The following is a 21,717-nucleotide window of genomic DNA, read 5'->3' as shown; positions in this document are numbered from 1 at the left end:
TGTATCTCACCTGCTGAATACGATTAGCACTCCCATGAAAAAAAGCCTACAGATATTCATAGGACAGCACCATTTTATTTCACGACAAAGAATGTATTCTGAGGTAAATGTTAAAAAACCTCGGTTTTTGACAATACTGTATTGTTGTTTTATTGACATTGATACAGCATGAATTGGAAAACCAATGACGTCATTTAAAATACTCACATAATTGTTATGTTTCTAATATCACTTATGGTCTTCAAGACAATCGAAACAATGATAATGCACTAGTAGTAGTTTTCAGGCTAAACAGCTATAATATATCTTGACGCGACGATAACTCATCTGCGCCTCTATCCTTCCATAACTATCGATAATTTAAAATGACTGGTGGATATAACATACAGACTGCTGTGCTGCTTCTACCCGGCATCCCTCAGTGGCGGACATCATGGTGCTGCTGGACATCCTGCTCCTCATCCTCCAGCTCGTCTTCTTCGTACTCGCCAATCTCGTCAGCGGTGGCGTCCTGGTACTGCTGGTACTCAGACACCAGGTCGTTCATGTTGCTCTCAGCTTCTGTAAACTCCATCTCGTCCATACCCTCTCCGGTGTACCAGTGAAGGAAGGCCTTACGGCGGAACATGGCGGTGAACTGCTCAGAGATCCTCCTGAACAGCTCCTGGATGGCCGTGCTGTTGCCGATGAAGGTGGCAGACATCTTGAGGCCGCGGGGCGGGATGTCGCAGACGGCCGTCTTCACGTTGTTGGGGATCCATTCTACGAAGTAGCTGCTGTTCTTGTTCTGCACACTCAGCATCTGCTCATCCACCTCCTTCATGGACATACGCCCGCGGAAGATGGCGGCCACGGTGAGGTAGCGGCCGTGGCGAGGGTCGCAGGCGGCCATCATGTTCTTTGCGTCAAACATCTGCTGTGTGAGCTCGGGCACGGAGAGGGCACGGTACTGCTGGCTCCCCCTGCTGGTTAGAGGGGCGAAGCCGGGCATGAAGAAATGCAGGCGGGGGAAGGGCACCATGTTAACAGCCAGCTTGCGGAGGTCAGCGTTAAGCTGACCAGGGAAGCGCAGGCAGGTGGTAACCCCGCTCATGGTGGCCGACACCAGGTGGTTGAGATCTCCGTAGGTGGGCGTGGTGAGTTTGAGGGTACGGAAGCAGATGTCGTAGAGAGCCTCGTTGTCGATGCTGAAGGTCTCATCTGTGTTCTCCACCAGCTGGTGGACTGACAGGGTGGCATTGTAGGGCTCCACCACAGTGTCTGACACCTTGGGTGAGGGCATGACGCTGAAGGTGTTCATGATGCGGTCGGGGTACTCCTCGCGGATCTTGCTGATGAGCAGGGTGCCCATGCCAGAGCCGGTGCCCCCTCCCAGGGAGTGGGTAAGCTGGAAGCCCTGGAGGCAGTCACAGTTCTCAGACTCCTTCCTGACTACGTCCAGGACAGAGTCGACCAGCTCGGCTCCCTCTGTGTAGTGGCCTTTAGCCCAGTTGTTACCAGCTCCACTCTGACCTGAAAGACCCATGGTGAACCTGTGTTAGAGACATCGCACCTTTGTGTGCTAATACACATCTACAGTTGAAGTCAGAAGTTTACTTACACCTTAGCCAAATACATTTTTAAAAAACTCCACAATTCCACAATTCCTGACATTTAATCCTATAAAAAATTCCCCATCTTAGGTCAGTTAGTTTATTTTTAGAATGTGAAATGTCAGAATAATAGTAGAGAGAATGATTTATTTCAGCTTTTATTTCTTTCATCACATTCCAAGTTGGTCAAAAGTTTACATACACTCAATTAGTATTCTGTAGCATTGCCTTTAAATTGCTTAACTTTGGTCAAACGTTTTGGGTAGCCTTCCACAAGCTTCCCATAATAAGTTGGGTACATTTTAGCCCATTCCTCCTGACAGAACTGGTGTAACTGAGTCAGGTTTGTAGGCCTCCTTGCTCACACACTTTTTCAGTTCTGCCCACAAATGTTCTATAGGATTGAGGTTAGGGCTTTGTGATGGCCACTCCAATACCTTGACTTTGTTGTCCTTAAGCCATTTTGCCACAACTTTGGAAGTATGCTTGGGGTATATTGTCCATTCGGAAGACCCATTTGCAACCAAGCTTTAACTTCCTGACTGATGTCTTGAGATGTTGCTTCACTATATCCACATGGCATCATGAGAAAGGAAAACTATCTATTTTGTGAAGCGCACCAGTCCCTCCTGCAGCAAAGCACACACACACACAACATGCTGCCCTTCACGGTTGGGATGGTGTTCTTCGGCTTGCAAGCATCCCCCCCCTTTTCCTCCAAACATAACAATGGTCATTATGGACAAACAGTTCTACTTTGGTTTCATCAGACCAGAGGACATTTCTCCAAACAGTACAATATTTTTCCCATGTGCAGTTGCAAACCGTAGTCTGGCTTTTTTATGGCGGTTTTGTAGCAGTGGCTTCTTCCTTGCTGAGCGGCCTTTCAGGTTATGTCGATATAGGACTCATTTTACTGTGGATAAAGATACTTTTGTACCCGTTTCCTCCAGCATCTTCACAAGGTCCTTTGCTGTTGTTCTGGGATTGATTTGCACTTCTCGCACCAAAGTACGTTCATCTCTAGGAGACAGAACGTGTCTCCTTCCTGAGTGGTATGACGGCTGCGTGGTCCCATGGTGTTTATACTTGCGTACTATTGTTTGTACAGATGAACGTGGTACCTTCAGGCATTTGGAAATTGCTCCCAAGGATGAACCAGACTTGTGGAGGTCTACAATTTTTTTTCTGAGGTCTTGGCTGATTTCTTTGGATTTTCCCATGATGTCAAGCAAAGAGGCACTGAGTTTGAAGGTAGGTCTTGAAATACATCCACAGGTACACCTCCAATTGAATCAAATGATGTCAAATCGCCTATCAGAAGCTTCTAAAGCTATGACATCATTTTCGGGAATTTTCCAAGCTGTGTAAAGGCACGGTCAACTTGATGTAGGTAAACTTCTGACCCACTGGAATTGTGATACAGTGAATTATAAGTGAAATAATCTGTCTGTAAACAATTATTGGAAAAATGACTTATGTCATGCACAAAATAGATGTCCTAACCGACTTGCCAAAACTATAGTTTGTTAACAATTTGTGGAGTGGTTGAAAAACAAGTTTTAATGACTCCAACCTAAGTGTATGTACTCTTCCGACTTCAACTGTATCAATACACATCAGTTAGCATGAAAAGTCAGTTAACAAGCAAATGCACCGGGAATATTATTTGTCAGTTTCCATTGAGAGAGACAATTCCAGTTTGTTAAGAGTGGACAATTACAGTGGATAATAACAGCTTAATTGAGCATGATCAAGAGTACCATTACCATGATCTAAAATATTATAGTGTAGAAGTCTGCATATACAATAGGATGTGGAATGTAGCCTTACTATCCTTTATGCAGTAGAATTGGCAAGGTGTCGTGGGTGGATTTGATTTAACGCTATATCCCCATCTTGATGGGCACTGCAACAGTAGCAGTCTATGCCCTGTTTTCTGCTGCACCATGCTAGCTGTCTGTGCCTGACACAACCGCTCGCCAACCATTGCATTCCCTTCCTGGTACATTGCTGAGCTGTTGCAGAGAAGTTGCACACTGAACACACCGTCTATCTATGTCAAAGTTAAACTAAGCTTGGCTTCAGAGGAGATGACAGTGGATGCTGACACAGACGTGACATGCTGTGGGTTGAGGATGGAAGTGCTGACAGGACATGACGATGACCCATTGGGCAAGACAGCACAGACAGATCTGGGACCAGGCTGGGCAAGATAGCATAAAACAATCTGGAACCCGGTTGGATAACCACTACTCACCAAAGACAAAGTTGTCTGGTCTGAAGAGCTGGCCGAAGGGCCCTGAGCGGACCGAGTCCATGGTGCCTGGCTCCAGATCCACCAGGATGGCCCGGGGGACAAACTTGTTACCTGTGGGGGAGGAGAGGCAGGGACATCAGGTTTAGGGAGGGAAGGAGGATGGGTTCTCCCTCTCGCTTTCTCTCACTCACTCACTCACTCACTCACTCACTCACTCACTCAGCCTCCCTTGCAGACTGCAGCACAGAAAAACTGCTAGCTCCAGTCCAAGGAGGCTGAGCTAAGCTGAATTCATTCAGACCAAGATGGCATCTCCCAGTAGACATGACACATTTTCTCTCTTATCGTCATATCATCTTATCATGCTGCTATGCGCATTTCTCTATGAGTAGATATTCAATCAGAGCCACGTTAACAAGAGGTCAATAGTTGTTAGCATTGCATCGTTGCTAACTACAGGACATGTAGGCTACTATAGGCCCCAGAATCTGCAGTCTGGCTGGTTTGCCATAGGAGACTGACTGTTCCGTATGAGAGAGAGACAGAGACAAAGGTTGGGATTCTGCATGGCCATGACCTTCAAATGCCTGGGCAATAAAAATACAAAATCAGACCAACGCAGACAGAAGGCAAGCGTTAGGGTTGGGTTGGTTTTACAGAGACTGCACTCACTGCAGATATATACATGCCACCCCTCCGCGACGGGCTCTTAAGAGACGGAGAGAGAGCCAGAGAGAGAAAGAGAGGGAGAGAGAGATGATGCTGCAGAGAAAGAGGTGATACAGGGAGAGAAAGAGAGAGACCGGGAGGGAGAGAGATTGACAGGTCCCTGCTGCTGTCCTCATTTCCCCTGCCCTGCCACAGGGCCCACTGCACCCAGACAGATATTATGGTCACAATGTCACATTCTCAATTTAAAATTTGGCCTACAGTGCATGAGTTTGCAAGTCAAAAAACGTCTGCAATTTTCATCACCAGGGAATATAGTTTTTATTCTGAGTTTATTTAGGGCAAGGCCAAAGCACACAGTGTACAAAACATTAGGAACACCTTCCTAATATTGAGGTGCACCCCCTTTTTCTTAAGAACGGACACAATTTGTTAGGGCATGGACTTTACAAGGTGTCAAAAACGTTTCACAGGGATTGCTGGCCCATGTTGACTCTAATGCTTCCCATAGTTGTGTCAAGTTGGCTGGATGTCCTTTGGGTGGTGGACCATTCTTGATACACACATAGGAAACTGTTGAGCGTGAAAACCCAGCAGCGCTGCCGTTTTTGACACACTCAAATCAGTGCGCCTGGCACCTACTACCAAAAAGCACTTAAATATTCAAAGGCACTTAAATATGTTGTCTTGCTCATTCACCCTTTGAAAGGCACACACACACACACACACACAATCAATGTCTAAGCTGTCTCAAGACTTAAAAATCCTTCTTTAACCTGTCTCTTCCTGTTCATCTACACCGATTGACGTGGATTTAACAAGTGACTTAAATAAGGGATCACAGCTTTCACCTTGTCAGTCATGGAAAGAGCTGGTGCTTGTAATGTTTTGTACACTCAGTTTATGGTTGATTATTTTCTTAGACCTGTTGTTTAGATGCATGCAGATATTACTTAAAGACCAATCTAGATAGTAAATTGAGATGTATTTACCTGATGCTTCATTGTAGTAAACGTTAATCCTCTCCAGCTGCAGGTCACTGTCACCTTGGTAACTGCCGGTGGGGTCGATGCCATGTTCGTCACTTATCACCTCCCAGAACTAAAAATGGGACAGAGAATAGGTAATTCAAACGTGATGCTTTATAGTTTGACCTAAGAGATCTGGCTATAACCTGATCAAGACATGGAAAAGTACTGGACGGCCGTTGTGCGTAGTCTATCGCTATGGCGCAGCTCCTTTTGGCGACAGCATGACGCGCCAGCCCCGCAGGTGCGCGACACCACTGCAGACCCTTTGGCTCCTAGCCCAAGTCCAAAAGCAACACACCCATAATCAACCTAATGGCATCTTATAGTTGTCAATAAATGAAACACTAATTTCCACGAGACATTCGTCCAAAAACATGACCCCAAAATACTGCATGGCTGATTTTGTTCTCTTGGAAAATGTAGTGCGATTCATGTTGGGACAAAATTGTAAACATCTAACAAAAAAAATGATTGCTCTATAATAACATCTGCGTCTAGACAAATATACACATAACACCTACCTTCGCACCAATCTGGTTTCCACATTGCCCGGCCTGGATATGAACAATCTCCCTCATGATGATGCCTTTTGGGTGCACGCAGATAGCAGCCTTTTGTCTCAACTAACAACAGTGCCCTCAACCTGGTTGCGACCACTGTGTTTCTCGCCTCTCAGCAGTTGTTACATTCTTATGGCGATCGGTAAACCAAGGGAGACTCATCATGTTGATGCTGATTGGGTGACGTCACACCTGTGCTGCATCCCAAATGTGTGCACCAGCCTATCAGCGGGCACCGGTTTGATGCAGTGGACGGGATGAGGATCCTGCTGCATCACTCTCCATGACATCACCCTGTCCCGGGCCAAAATGCGGGGTGTTGCCAAGCACTTTTAATCTAATACGTGGCGCATAGGCCTAGCTGTTAGTTTACAAGTTAAGGAAATACAGCCAAATTGTCGATAAATACGCCCCCTTTCAATATAACCAAGGCATTGTCCATGTACCTCGCAGTCCTGAATCTGCTTCAGGTGTAACCTGCATTTTGTCCAATAGAGGTCAGTTTGGAGCTTTGCAACTATACCGTCCACAATGTTCCCATCAAAGACAGGTTACTTATTTGTTCTTATTAATCACTTGTTTATCAGAGACAGGACAAGCCTTCACCTAGGAGCACGTTCGCCATGTATTGCTTCATTGTATGACATCATACAACAGGAAGTGGTTAAAATCAGAGTATTCCAAGCTGAAAAATCTATTGGCAGCATGAGTTATTTTGGTTAGCTAGTATGGCCTTAAAATATAAAGATCAAATCAAATTGTATTGCTGACATAAAAAAATGTGTATCAAATGTTATTGTGAAGTGCTAATCAATATAACTAAATTACTGAATCATATTTAGGGGATGACTTTCCAGCACAGCAGTACACCAACATGAATCCACAATTCATTAAGAATGTGAATATTGACAACTGATCCATTACATACAGAATTGACACACTTTATGTCCTTGTCATTATCTTGGGTTAGAGAGGACATCATCAAGTGGTAAAAAACAAACAGAAAACAAGAACCTTGCACAAAAACACGTCAAGATTCAAGAGGCGGCTTGAAAATTGTCTGCAGACCAATTAACTCAACCAAGACCCAGAATGCATCATTGATCAATAAATAGTGAAGTTTATTACGACACGTATGGCTTATATACAAATGCATTATTCAAGTTAAAACAAAAAAGGGAAAATTAAACTGGTAAAATCCATGTTTTTACATTCATTCATTCATTCAAATCATGCAAAAACAGAAACTGTTATATCAGGATTATTTCTCATTTCCGCAAGATAGTTTGCCTGCAGTAGGGACAATTTAGGATGAGGGAGCCATTTGATCAGTTGAGAACCATTTCCAGACCACTGTATCACAGCACAATCTATCAATGCACAGCAAATCAAAGTTAGTTTACATATCAGTCTGCTTTTCCATCTCCAAATGCATTTTCTTTACCACTGTATACTCAATGTATTATATTGTCCATCTACTTGTACTGTTTTAGTGTAGCCACTTTCCAAGCCATTCACCCCACTCTACCCATAGAAATAGAATGTGTCATTATACTTCTGACCAAGCATACACCATCGCTGGTGCGGACGATGCTGTCACATATGAAATCGGAGACTGTAATGTAAGGTTGTAATGTGTTGTATTGTGACATTTTAAGACAAGAGCGGCTGCAGTTCAATAAATGTGGGGTGAGAAGTATTGCTACAGCTGCAGACAATATACTCTTAACATTTGTACGATTGACCTCTGTTGTTCCAGTGTCAATAGACTATCGTGCGTTAGTAACACCGTCCTCACATCACAGCTAACCAAATGTACTAATCTGACTTGACGGGAGTACAGGATACATTATGGTTTGAGCCGTGAGGTCTATTAGATGTTAAAAGAAGCTAAGAGGCTCATACAGGGGTGTAATGAAGTTTTACTTGATTCACATATCCTTTCTCTACCGCGCTTGAATTTTCCAAACAAGGTGTATGTAGTATTAGGAATGAAGACCACAGCAACAAGTATATCTTCTTTAACAGTGTGCTTATTTACCAGGAAATAACCAGAGAATATACGGAAAGTAGGTCGTTACACTTTTAGTATTTACATAGTAATTTTTTTTATCCACAGAACTACATGACAGTGTGTGTTGTGATGACTACTTTATGATTAGTGCACAGTTGAGTGATCAGTGGCTGCTATTGCATGATACAATGGCTTTGGAGGTGACCAAAGTATTTTCCATTTTAAATATATATTAAACACACTGTAAAAGACAGGACTCCATGGCATTTGAAAAGGACAATATGTCAAAGATGTTTGAAAAGAAAGAAGCTCTACATCACAACAAGTGATGTTGTATTTGTAAAACAGTGGCCTAACAACACAATCTGATGCAGTGAACTGACAGCCACCATTTTGTTTTCCCGGTATGTACTATTGTCAATAGTCAGTCATTCACACACGTTGGTAAAACATGACGTTGACACTAGACATTTGGGTTTTTCAAAGAAAAAGAAAGCTCTTCATATATTTTGGTTTTAATTAAAATAATCAGAGACATTTGTTGTAGCTTTTCCAATAATGACGACAACATTTCGCTATCATGTCTGTATTGATTACAATGAAAGTAATTCAAGTAAATGGTAGTTAAGTTTTGAAGTAAAAAAAAAGAAAGAAAAGAGAAAAAAAAGAGGGATAAGCCTACATTTCAAAATGCAACAGAATTTGAGTCAATATCACAAATATACATTTTGCATACTTTGGTGAAGTTGAAATATTTCTGGTATATTATTTGGGAAATAACCTTCAAATATTTTTACGTCACCAAATATGCTAATTACATGTAGAAAACACACACAAGATGGTGGCAATGACAGATGTATTTGTAATGAAGACAAAATCCTTTTGTCATTCATGTGTCCATTTCAGAGATAGCTCTTGTGATTTTTTAGGTAACATTTGAACATCACCTCTTTGTTTCATGGAAAAGTTCACATTTTTGTTTACATGCTCAGTCCCCGTAGCGAAGATTAAAGTGCCACTTACATTCACACAAATAATGTTAACAGTGCCGCCTATCTTTATACACTAAGGACACCCCCCCTCCCCCCCCCCCCCCTTGTGAAATAATGGCAATATTTTTTTTTGTTTTTGTGATCAAGCGCAACATCAGTAGCACAACAACAAACTACGCATTTTGACCTAGAGTATCACATTAACAAGATCCAATTGCCTACAGTACAATTCATTCACATTTTTTTTTAAGAGTGGAAACAAAATGTCCCATGAAACATTTGATATAGTCTGTAAATTCTCAAATGTTTCACTTACAGGGCCGCAACGTCAACAAGCACAACATAGTCCTAAAGGACCAACAGACCTCTCACTTCTACCACGTCACCGGTAAAGCTCTCCTTCTCTCGACACAAACAGTTCATAGTCCTAATAAACGTATGAACATGTCTCTTCAGTTCGCGACATTCTCTCTCTAGTACCTTCTCATACACCCATGCTTGTATAACACCAAGGACTGAAGTCTTCAGATGTTTCTCTTGTCATTTTTTAACGCATTGCATCATACATTAAAACACCTCCAATACTTGGGGCAAAACTTATTGCCCTTTTTTTGTTTTTTTTTCATATTTGGCAAATTGCTCTTTTCCCTACACAGATTCCATTCAGTTTCTGACAAACAAAAACAATTGGGTGACTAAACTCGGTTTAGATATCTGGCACTGTTGACATTCAAAATTCTGCATTGTATTCTTAAAGTTTTTTTTTTTCTACATAAGGCAAATGTACATCAAACACATTGGGCGTACATCTAAGTCTGCAATTGAGGCAAATGTACAGTAAAATGGTTTTAGTGGTATGTATAGCATCTCCAACTAAGCATTGGGATAAAGTGTCAGAGGAAGTCAAAGGGAGTTTTGGCTGGCAGTATCTCAGTCTAAAATGACACATACAGATTCCTCCAACAACAACTATGTAAAACGCTGATGATGTCAGTTATTTACAGTTCCGCACTGTGGCAGAGTAACCACTCATTATTGTCATCGCAGCACGGTCCTCCTGTCCTGTTTTCTGGCTGTTCCCAGTAAAAGGTGTCAGAGATACACTCGTCCCCATATCAAGCTGTTGCCTCTCCTGTCGGTCACTGGCATTCTCCCTACAGAGCAGCCAAAATGTCTGAGGCCTGATCAGCCAGTTAGTGACTCCATACATGTGACCTGGATGTCCAGGGCTTCTTCCTCCACGAGGGAGTGGCACACCTCCTTGTTCCAGAGGTAGAGCCTTGGATCATGACGACGCCACCCCGTTGATGACGCGGTTTTCTGAGATAGTACAGTCCATTATAGGGAGGATTCCCGAGTCTATGGGGGAGGAGATGGTACAGTCCATTATTGTGGAAGCGGTGGCCGCCTCTGTGGTCTCAGAGTCTGTTACGTTGGGGTCCTGAGAGTCTATGACAAGCGGAATGGTAGAGTCCAATGAAAGGGGTTGAACAATGTCTGTGATGGGGTGAGTGGTAGAGTCCACAGTGGGGCTGTGAACAGTGTCCATGACAGGGGGAATGGAAGAGTCCACTGTTGTGGGGATATGACCTGAGTCATTGGGTGGTGGTGGTAGTGGGCGGATGGGGGGATGAACAGGGGAATGAGCTACGATAGGGTAAGTGGGAGAAACAATAACATTATTAACACATGGGGATGAAGAGTCCAACTCTGGAGTATGGACAGAGTCTATGAGAAGGGGAATGGTACAGCCGGATGTAGGGGGAGGAGGAGTGGAGAGTTTGTCATCTAGAGAGTATATGATCGGGTCTGTGGTTATGTGGTCAGCAGAATCAATAGGAGTCGTACAGTCCGCCATGGGGGGAGGGAGAAAAATGTCACTGATGACAGGACCAGGGGAGGGTGTTGGAGAGGGGGGTAGAAGGTCAAGTACAGGGGGAGTGGCAGAGTCCAATGTAGGGGTGGTTTCTATGACAGGGGGAGTGGTAGAGTCCAATGTAGGGGTGGTTTCTATGACAGGGGGAGTGGTAGAGTCCAATGTAGGGGTGGTTTCTATGACAGGGGGAGTGGTAGAGTCCAATGTAGGGGTGGTTTCTATGACAGGGGGAGAGTCCGATGTGGAGGTAGGGGGAATTTCAATTACTTCTGGAGCATCCAATGAAGTGGGGGTGGATTCTATAACAGGTGGAGTGGAAGGATCCACTACGGAACTAGGTGTGGAAGGGTACAATGCGGAGGTAGGGGTTGAATCAAGTACTGGCGGAATGGTTGATTCCAATAAAGAGATGGGAAGAGTTTCAGTGACAGGGGAAATGGTGTTGACCAAGATGGATGTATGGGTATCTTCTGTGAGGGGGTCAGTGGTAATGTCTTTAGTAGGGGAGGGAGCTGTCTCATCATCAACATTGAAAGTGGATGAAGGGGCAACAGAATTAATGAGGGGTATATCAGTGGAGTCTTCAGTGGATTTGCCATCAGACTCATGCTGGTGTGACATTAACGTCCTAGCGGAGGGCGCCGAAATATCAATAACCGATGGTGCTGCGCGGTCAACAGCGGAGGACGCCGTGAACTCCATTGTGGAGACGGCGGTGGCGGCCGCCTCGTGCAGCGGCGTGTCATGGACCCGGGTGTAGTCCCTGTTGCTCTCCACCTGGGCCAGGAGGAGGCGCTGTTCGCCAGGCCTCCTGGGGGGCAGCAGGGGCTGGCGGGTGTAACACTCCCCGTCGGCCAGGGTCTCGGGCAGGGGCTGGTAGCGCGTCTCGGGGAGGAGGAGAATGCAGATGATGCAGATGAGGGTGCAACAGGCGAAGATGATGTGGTGAAGGAAGTAGCCCTTCTGGTTGTGGAGTTCCATGATGGGGGCGGTCAGCATGCCGAAGCCAGCGCTGGCGAGCACCAGGCCCAGACCCCCACCCCTACGGAGAGAGACAAGGACCATCAGTTAGGAAGTCACTATCTCTGAAGAACATGACTACACCCGATCCCAAACCAACCTCCAAGACCCACCGTCTTTAAACCATATCCATCCTGTAGAAAAGGTGTGCCCTGCAACCTCTGCCATTTCCAGTGCAATGTTCTGCTTTGTTACATTCCATTCCATTTCAATGCTTTCTTTTATGTTCACATTCAATAGCACATTCCACATTCCAGCCCCTACTATTCTCATGTCCTTATGCAGACACACGTGGTCTGTGTTATTGACATGTCCTTGCCATTTTACGCCCACAGCAGCAGAGACTGCTGCAATACCATGTAACAGCATCCTGCCTGCCAAGGCAGTAGCCTCATTTCTCTCCTGTCTGCTCTGTGACTGGCCACCAGGTGGCGATCCACAGTCACTCTTCAGGCAGCACAGTGCACCATACCTTACATAACACAACACAGCATCATGATGATGATGATGATCCAAAGCTGTGTCAGTTTGTCAAGAGAGGGAAAGGCTAATTCAAAACCAGGCTGATCTGTGAAAGAGACCTCGGTCTCGGCATGACTCCCTGTCAAAATAAAAAGGTTAAATAAATTAATAATAATATAAAAAATAGGGATATTGAACACCACCTTTATTATGGTTGTGCATATAACAAGAGATCCATGATCACACACACTCATTGTAAGTGCTTATAGCAGGGTAGTAATATTCTGGTGATATCCTGGCAGGTCAGAGACACTGAATCATGAACCTCTCTATTGAGATCGAAGACTGCGACTACTTTCCATTATGATAGTGCGCATCATAAAACAGGGTATTTTCCCTTCACACAACATGATGACAGCAACCTTCAAATTCCACACCTCTTTATCTTTCTCCAATTCCAGATGTGTATACCGTATGTTTTTCATAGCTTGACAGAGTGAATGTTCTGTAAAATGTTATAAAATTAACCAGACACTTGACCTGACCCATCTCTGAATAAAAGGGGAAGAAAATGGAACCCTGTTTTTGATTTCCATTAAGCTTTCTCCTCAACCCTGGCCTGCACATATCCTGACTGACAGCCCCCTCTGAAACCTATCCCTCTGCCCCTCTCTGTGGTACGCTCCAGTGGTCCGTTCCCAGCGCGTGGGTGAGCTTACCTGATGACGGTGGGCGTGATCTCAGCGCAGAAGAAGATGCTCAAGTTGCTGACAGCGTGGGAGGAGAACATGCCGATGATGGAGAAGGCGATGGAGAAGTTCTTATTCAGCGTATCCGAGCGCTCTGTACAGACAGACGGCAACATACGAGTCAGCCATTAAACACGACTCACTATTAAGTTGAGATTTGTGTATCCGAGTACTCTGCATACCAACAAAGCAAACATAACAATTATCCAGCCAGCATACAGAGAGAATACATTCTAATGCACTGTAGAAAAGGGGAGATTAACTCAAAAAGAAAAATACTATATCTAACCCTGAATGAATGATTCTCATATTAGAAGGCTCCGTGCACTGAGGAACAGTATCTAATACATTCTCAAAGAGCAGGTTGTTATTAAAGTAGTAAGATGAGCCTATTAAATGTACTTAGACTGTTACATAATTCCCATGAGTCTGTGTTGTTGAGCATCCTGTATGTTGTCCATCACCCTGACCATGTTATCCATTTAACTAAACTAGCCATGAAGGATTACCCTGACGTTGATCTGTCTGATCCTCAGCTAAACAGCAGCAAAACAATCCTAGAACTAACTCACACGGTGCTGCTGAACGAGACATGTTCAAAATTGACAAGACGATCATCTGAAAGTGGTCTCAGTATCAGTTTGTTGCTGAACGAGACATGTTTGAAGTTGCCAGAAGAGCACCTGAAACTGGTCTCGGATGAGTTTGTTGCTGAAGGAGACATGTTTAAGTTGCCCTAAGCGGATAATCTGAGGCAGAACTCAGATCAGTTTGCTGCTCCTCTCTAATCCTCTGGCTGTCAGACAACAGGCCAAGCTAATTCTGCTGCCAGGTGGAGGACTAGGGATGGAGAGAACAGAAAGAAGAGAGGAGCTAGATAAACACACAGGGGAAGAAGAGGGCTAGAGGCTACTTAGGTTAGCTAGGGTCAATGAGACCGAGCCAAACAGAGAGGATCATCAGAACAAAGCAAGGATCAGGAAGTGAAACACAGACAGGAAGACTTCTAATAGTTGCAAGAAGTTACATGAACAGGCAAGATCAAAAAAAAGTTCTAATGAACCATATAACGTACTATAATACCATGCAGTAGTGTGGTTATTACACAGTCAACATCAGGTTTATTTGTTATAATGGACTGTAGTACTACCAAGTTGCACGACTAGCCTACTGCTGGTTCCATGTGTTAGCTGTAATGTTTCACTGTGAAGGACAAGCAGGCTGGATCTGAACGTGTGTTTATGCAGTAAACAGAATGCAGCTAGCTTGTCCTTGAGAGACGTATTTATTCCTCGATGCCTACGGGCATTCTGAGCCCCATGGTGCCTGTGTTTGAACTGTCACTCATAGTCGGCAAACAGAAACGACACGCCATGGTTTGCTCTAACGGGATCCGACTGAACTCTGCAATGAGTTTGAGTTTGTTGTTCTTAGGGAGTGGGTGGGAGAGTGGGAGTGATTGGGAGAAGGGGAGAGATAGGACAAGTCACAGTATTTAGGTCGCAGTGATGGTGAAATACCAACCTTTGCTTTAAACCACCCCCATTGCACAACAAAACACACCGCAAAGCACCCTTGTCTTTCTGCTACTATGTTGGAACACTGACATTTTCTTAGTGTCCTCCAATCTTACACAAATGTCAGAGTTCCTCCAGTCTTTGTCTAATCACATCAAATAAATCACGTTAAGACATCTGCAGCTAGCCAGCGATCATAATGTGTTTCTAACAGCTTGAACCACATTTAAGACAGTAGATTGGTTATCCATTTATTGTGGAATTCTCTCATCTGCCTAGGACCTTGTTGTTGGTTTTTAAAATCGAGCAGTTGCAGTATTTCCAGTAAGCGGATTATAAATGGAGTAAACAGTTAAGATCCAGAATGATGGGCTATTGATTAGTTAAGGGTCTAGGGTAGAGCAACTGCAACCAGGGAAATATGGGCCGAGTTCCCACAAGAATGAAGAGGAGAGAAATTGATGGTTGTACTGTACCTATATTCAGATGTACACTGTATTTCCCCAGTACTATAGGAGCCATAGGGAGAGAGAGGAAAACAGAAACAGGTTAATATATAGTCAAATGATCACACACACACACACACACACACACTTCCAGTCACAAAACACACACTGGTTACACCATAGCAATAACAAGACAATATGTTTGCTGTTTGAATGATCTCAAGGTGTATTTTGTAGGTCTAGGTTAAATATATGTTCCCTCAACATTTGTAACTCTTTAAAAAAAAAAGGACTAGGTACTGTCAGATTTCGGACAACATCCGTCCTTGTTACACAGTAAAGAGGCCACCTCCCACAGACCTACATTCAAACATTATCATCAAAACAACTATACAGTAGCTAACTATAAAGACTATTTCACCTCCACCCCCAGGAGGTCAGGGCCCCCTGAGCACATGACCTGCGTGCTCGGCCGTCAGTAATGACGATTAGGCCTACCAGCTGGCTAGACTACCTTACATAGCAATGTTAGCTGACATAAGAGGAAAACTACTGATCCACTACCAAAGTTTCAAAATGTAGATTCTACTTTTCTAACTCAACAGAAAAAAATGTTTTTTTGGTCAGGGGCCTCCTAGTGGCCACGGGGCCCTACACGCAGTGCATAGTTGGCGTATAGGAAGAGGCAGCTGTGTGTGTGTGTGCACTATACCATTGCGTATTATACTGTAGGCTACTCACAGTTGAGCAGGCCTAGCTGCAGCAGTGATGCCAGTGCAGTGATTATCATGAACATGAGCAGGCCACCCCTCCTCCCCATCAGGGACACTGCCGGGCACAGTGCAATGCATGATGCCACTGCGATGCCCGCCATGGTGTAGTAGTCAGCGTAGAAGTTGTGGAACATGGTGGACTCGTGGGTCTCGTGGTGGTCCATCATACTGCGGGCAAAGCAATGGTGGATCCCATAGCCCGTCAGTCTGGATATAGCGAGAGAGAGCGAGAGAGAAAAGGGTATCAAGAAAGAGAAATAATGAAAACAGGGATAATGGGTGTGGGGTAGTGCAAGAGAGGGAGAAAGAAGTAAGGAGATGAGTGTACAGAGGACAGAGAAAGAAAGAGGGATGTTGGGAGAGAGGACAAAGAAAGACCATATGAGTTCAGACAGAGTTCAGATGAAGGAAAAAAAATAAAAAAGAGGAAAGTATTTCTATGAAACAAAAGTAAAAGCACACAAACCCTCTTGCTCGTCTCCAGTTCTCTCATAAGAACACAGCTCATGAAAAATGTATGGTCAGACTACAGCTAGGGACACTGTGCACTGAAATAGCCTGGGCTGTGTCTAAGTCTGCTGTCTACAAATGACTGGGTTACGTGAGTGAGGAGAGGTGAAGCTTGTTCTGAAGGCCAATGGACAGAAAAACCGGCGGACAGACAAATGGACAGAGGCAGGACTGCAAACAGCACAGAGACAGGAAGACCGAGGGATGGACAGACTGATGGATAGACAGACAGGCCTGCTAAAAGCAGACGGCCACTGCATCGAGCTGACAGGTCAATAGTCTCATAATCACGGCACACCGGTTTATAGGTAGTTTCAGGAGCCAATGCTAACGAGTGTTACCACAATGACTGGAAGTCTACAGGAACAGCCAGCATGCTAGCTGTTATGCTAGCTGTTCCCATAGACTTCCAAGTCATTGCGCTATAGCAATTGTGCAAATGGAAGTGAGAAACTTCCTTCAAACTGAACGCAGAGTCAAACATGTTATCCACAAGTTCATCTGACTCTGGGGAAGTAGACAAGGGGCCTCATTGCCAAAATCCAGAAGTATCACTTAAACACCCAGAGTCGTCGGACTGGCAGCTGCATCATGGACACACGCACACAATACTACATAAACTCACACATTAACACACACACACACACACAAACAAAGATACTTACGAGTTCACGCAGAGGACCACAATGTTTTTCCACAGGTTCCTTGTCCCCACCATCTTCACAATACATGTCTTTTTGGGCTTCTTCTGAAGAGCTTTCTGCAACTCTGAAACAGCGTAGAGAAATCAGGTAAATATGACCACAATGCACTCATCTACAGGCTGTACACAGCCAACGAAAGGGCTTCATCTGAGGATACGAGACTAAGGAGGATAAGAGACTAAGGACTAAGAGACAAAGGACACCTTCAGCTGCAAACTGATTCATACCAAGACATTTCATCACTTATCTCTGTTAGAAAACAGGAATGACAGGGGGAAAGAGTGAGTGGGGAGGGGGAGGAACAAGTGAGTGAATGCACAATTGAAAGAGGAATGTTTTCAGAAGACAATGCCCCAGGACAGCGCAGATCATAGCATGGGGCATGGATGTTTGGAAGTACGAGGTGTTGCTATGAAAACAAACTTCCGCTTTGGTCATGTGCACACACACACATACATGTATGCACGTGACGGGCAACATTCCAAGTTTTTACTCAAAGTTGCTCTCTATACAATCATGGAGCTCTGAAGTCATCCTCTGGCCTAGCGGCACAGCCATAATCCCTTGCATAAAATTGGCCCACAAACGGCAGGCCCTTTTCAGGGGTTAGTTATGTTACATTCAATAGGCTACATAATGTGTGTGTTATCTAATCTTTATTTGGACAGGGAAGATATGACACCTAGGTCTCTTTTCAAAATGTGCCCTGTATAATAGAATATAAAACATACCGTACCAGTCAAAAGTTTGGACACACCTACTCATTCAAGGTTTTTCTTTAACTATTTTCTACATCATAGAAAGAAATAACACATATGGAATCATGTAGTAACCCCCCCCAAAAAAAGTGTTCGATCAAAATATATTTTATATTTAAGATTCTTCCAAAGTAACCACCCTTCCTTCACCTTGGTGACAGCTTTGCACTCTTGACTTTCTCTTAACCAGCTTCATGAGGTAGTCACCTGGAATGCATTTCAATTAACAGATGTTCCTTGTTAAAAGTACATTTGTGGAATTCTTTCCTTCTAAATGCATTTGAGCCAATCAGTTGTGCTGTTACAAGGTAGGGTTGGTATACAGAAGATAGCCCTATTTGGTAAAAGACCAAGTCCATATTATGGCAAGAACAGCTCAAATAAAAAGTGAAGAGAAACAGTCTATCAATACCTTAAGACATGGAGGTCAGTCAACCAGTAAAAATGTTTAAGAACTTTGAACCTTTCTTCGAGTGCAGTCGCAAAAACCATCAAGCGCTATGATGAAACTGGCTCTCATGAGGACCACCACAGGAATGGAAGACCCTGAGTTACCTCTGCTGCAGAGGATACGTTCATTAGAGTTACCAGCCTCAGAAATTACAGCCCAAATAAATGCTTCAGAGTCCAAGTAACAGAAACATCAACTGTTCAGAGGAGACTGCGTGAATCGGGCCTTAATGGTCAAATTGCTGCAAAGAAACAACTCCTAAAGGACACCAATAAGAAGAAGAGACTTGCTTGGGCCAAGAAACACAAGCAATGGACATTAGACTGGTGGAAATCTGTCCTTTGGTCTGATGAGTCCAAATTTGAGATTTTTGTTTCCAACCACCACCGTGTATTTGTGAGACTCACAGTAGGTGAACGGATGATCTCCGCATGTGCTTCCCACCGTGAAGCATGGAGGAGGTGGTGAGATGGTGGCTACCACAACATTCTGCAGCGATACACCATTCCATCTGGTTTGGGCTTAGTGGGACTATCATTTGTTTTTCAACAGGACAATGATCTGAAGGCTATTTGACCAAGGAGAGTGATGGAGTGCTGCATCAGATGACCTGGCCTCCACAATCACCCAACCTCAAACCAATTGAGATGGTTTGGGATAAGTTGGACTGTAGAGTCAAAGAAATGCAGCCAAAAAGTGCTCAGCATGTGTGGGAACTCCTTCAAGTCTGTTGGAAAAGCATTCCAGGTGAAACTGGTTGAGAGAATGCCAAGTGTGTGCAAAGCTTTCACCAAGGCAAAGACTGGCTACTTTGAAGAATCTCAAATATATTTTCATTATTACATGATTCCATGTGTGATTTCATAGTTTTGATGTCTCCACTATTATTCTACCATGTAGACAATCGTAAAAATAAAAAGAATGAGTAGGTGTCCTGTAAACTAAAAATATATATACACACACACACACAGTACATATAAATAAGTAAACAAATACAAAATCAGTGCAGGCTCCTCAGAGGAGGAAGGAGAGAACCATCCTCCTCATTGATATGTAATATCAATAAAAATAATGAAACAAAGTTAGTCTTTTTAGATAAAACTATACTAATGTCACCAAATAATTGATTAAAACACACTATTTTATCAATGAAGGTCTATGGTAACTTCAACAGCACTCACTGGGGTAGCACCATGGTGTAGCCAGAGGACAGCTAGCTTACATTCTCATCTGGCTACATTGACTTAATATAAAACCAAGGAGGCTCGTAGGCCTCACCCCCTGGCATAGACCTCACCCCCTGGCATAGACCTACATGGTAATTATGACCAGTTCTGTAGGACAACCTCCAACCAATCAAAGCTTTTGCAGTATGAAGTGATATGTTGTCCATCCAATCATAGGATTAGGATCAGAGAATTAATCTAGTCCGTTTAATTGGGGTTGTGCTGCAGAGCATTATGGGGGGGGGGGTTCTATGTGTTGAGAAGCTTAGGGAGCTGGGGATGTTATGTCTGTTCCTTGTATAAATAGGTTTAACTTCTTTTAATGAACATATACCACCCCCCCACCACCCGCATAGCTTGCTGGGTGACGTAGTCTAAATGTTATTAACACATAACACATCTTCCTTCCTTTAAACAGAAAACTACTTTTCTCTGTAACTACACGTCACATCACATTTGTTTACTCAACCTGCATAACACGCAATTTTCAAGAACACACATTTCTTTCCCCCAATATTTTTTTTTACATTGCTCTCATCACTTAAAAGGCAATGAACATATTTCTGATGTATTTTTTTCCCCAACTAAATATAGTCTGTCCAACAATACTCTATTGTGGCTCTATTTCTTTTCACAAACAAAACATTCAGTCCAGGTGCCCCTTTTTACATTTTTTAAAAGCAATTCTCAATAAGCCTTTCAGGGACTCTTGACAGTCCTTTTTGGTCGTTCTGCTGAAGTGCTTCCTGAAACAGTTGGACAGCGTTCATTGTCAGTCAGGGTGTTCTGACTGAATTGTCCATTTCTAAAGGCATTTGACGCTTCAGCAGTATCCTCCAGATCCTCAGTCCCTTGAGTGAATGGCTGAAGCCTTAGATCCACTCTGTTTCGTCTCAGTTGTGATCCATGCTCCGTTTGGATCTCATAGGATCGCAGTGCAACTTCTCTCTGCACACACCCTTGCTCCATCCAGGTTCCTGTAGTGATGTCTCAGAGTCGTACATGATCTCCAGGTTTCAGTTCAGGTAATTGTCTTGCTCTTTTGTTGTGTCGCTGTTTGTTTGTCTTTCTGTTTTTCCTTCACAAGTTTGATTTTGTGAGCACCTCGGTGTTAGCAAGTCCTCATGGATGGGTAGGTTGGTTCTGATGCGACGTCCCATCAACATTTGTGCAGGTGAAAGTGCGCTGCGGTAGATCAGAGTTTTTAAGAAATCCCCCTTTCCATCGTGTGGCTTTTTCATCAGACCTTTGACAATTTTGACTGAACTCTGCTAAGCCGTTGGACCTTGGGTAGTTGAGGTGTTGTGTCGGAATCCCCAGTCGTCAGCGAACGATTGGAATTTGAAACTTGAGAACTGCGGGCCATTGTCCGAGTACAGTTCAGACGCAAAGCCATGTCTTGAAAAGACTGATTTCAGGTAGGTGATTACAGCTTTGCTGGAGGTGGTTGTCAGTGTTGCTACTTCAGGGTAGTTTGAGTAGTAGTCTGTTGTTACCATGTGACTTTTGCCATTGCAGTCAAAAAGGTAAACTTTATAGTAGAGTCTGTTGGGTACCGGATGAGGCATTAGCGGCTCTGCTTGCTGCTTTGGCCTGTAGGGCAAACACAGTTTACATGAAGCAGTGGTCTGGCTGATTTCCTGGTTCATTCTTGGCCAGTACATTACTTCTCATCCTCGTCGTTTGCATTTTTCCTCACCCAAATGGCACTTGTCTATTTTCTGTAGCATTTCTTTGCGTCGTGTCATGGGAATGACAATCTTGTTGCCTTTGAACACTATGTCAACCACAACGGTGAGCTCTGCTCTGGACATCCAGTAATCCTGTACTCTCCTTGAACAGTTTTTCTGTACGGGCCAACCTATCAGTGTTGTTTCTTTCAACTCTATCATTGTTTGGTCAGGTGCGTTCTTGCTTTTAATCTGCTCCATTCTCTCGGAAGACACAGGAAGTGATGCTACGATCATCTTTTACTGCATGGCATACTTCCACAGAATCAACAAAGAATTATTCAATCTCCTCCTTGACTGTATGAAGCTTTTTCCTTTGTAGCTTCAACTTTTCAGCATTTTGAGAAACTATTTTTCCCAGTTGTTACAAGATGTGC

General features: G+C 43.9%; 2 protein-coding genes across 6 annotated transcripts in view; both read right to left on the bottom strand.

Moving 5' to 3' along the window:
- Positions 1 to 55: 55 nt before the first annotated feature.
- On the bottom strand, positions 56 to 6,580 carry LOC110508636 (tubulin beta-2A chain). Its single transcript, XM_021589297.3, has 4 exons — positions 6,074 to 6,580; positions 5,514 to 5,622; positions 3,853 to 3,963; positions 56 to 1,512 (listed from the first exon to the last, which is right to left on the bottom strand). Exons 1-4 carry the CDS (start codon positions 6,128 to 6,130, stop codon positions 419 to 421), a joined length of 1,371 nt encoding a protein of 456 aa, XP_021444972.1. The 5' UTR covers positions 6,131 to 6,580; the 3' UTR covers positions 56 to 418.
- Positions 6,581 to 7,212: 632 nt separating this feature from the next.
- The window catches only part of LOC110508635 (solute carrier family 22 member 23), a 55,777-nt gene continuing 41,272 nt past the window's right edge, over positions 7,213 to 21,717 (bottom strand). For 3 of the 5 annotated variants that reach the window (XM_036966130.2, XM_090225517.1, XM_090225516.1), the window contains exons 6-10: positions 17,137 to 17,239; positions 15,930 to 16,168; positions 15,219 to 15,251; positions 13,196 to 13,319; positions 7,213 to 12,036 (exon numbers count right to left, since the gene is read on the bottom strand). In XM_036966130.2, the coding sequence (XP_036822025.2) occupies positions 10,404 to 12,036; positions 13,196 to 13,319; positions 15,219 to 15,251; positions 15,930 to 16,168; positions 17,137 to 17,239 (2,132 nt within the window). In that variant the 3' untranslated portion in view covers positions 7,213 to 10,403. Of the gene's footprint in view, positions 12,037 to 12,486; positions 12,616 to 13,195; positions 13,320 to 15,218; positions 15,252 to 15,929; positions 16,169 to 17,136; positions 17,240 to 21,717 lie in introns of those variants that run through there. The other 2 variants (XR_016492852.1, XM_090225518.1) reach the window with 2 other exon arrangements.

The sequence above is a fragment of the Oncorhynchus mykiss genome, chromosome 28 (assembly GCF_057628025.1).
Source record: "Oncorhynchus mykiss isolate SJ-2025 chromosome 28, ASM5762802v1, whole genome shotgun sequence".
NCBI lineage: Eukaryota > Metazoa > Chordata > Actinopteri > Salmoniformes > Salmonidae > Oncorhynchus > Oncorhynchus mykiss.
The sequence above is the reverse complement of the archived record's forward strand: the minus strand, read 5'-3'. Positions and strand labels throughout refer to the sequence as shown.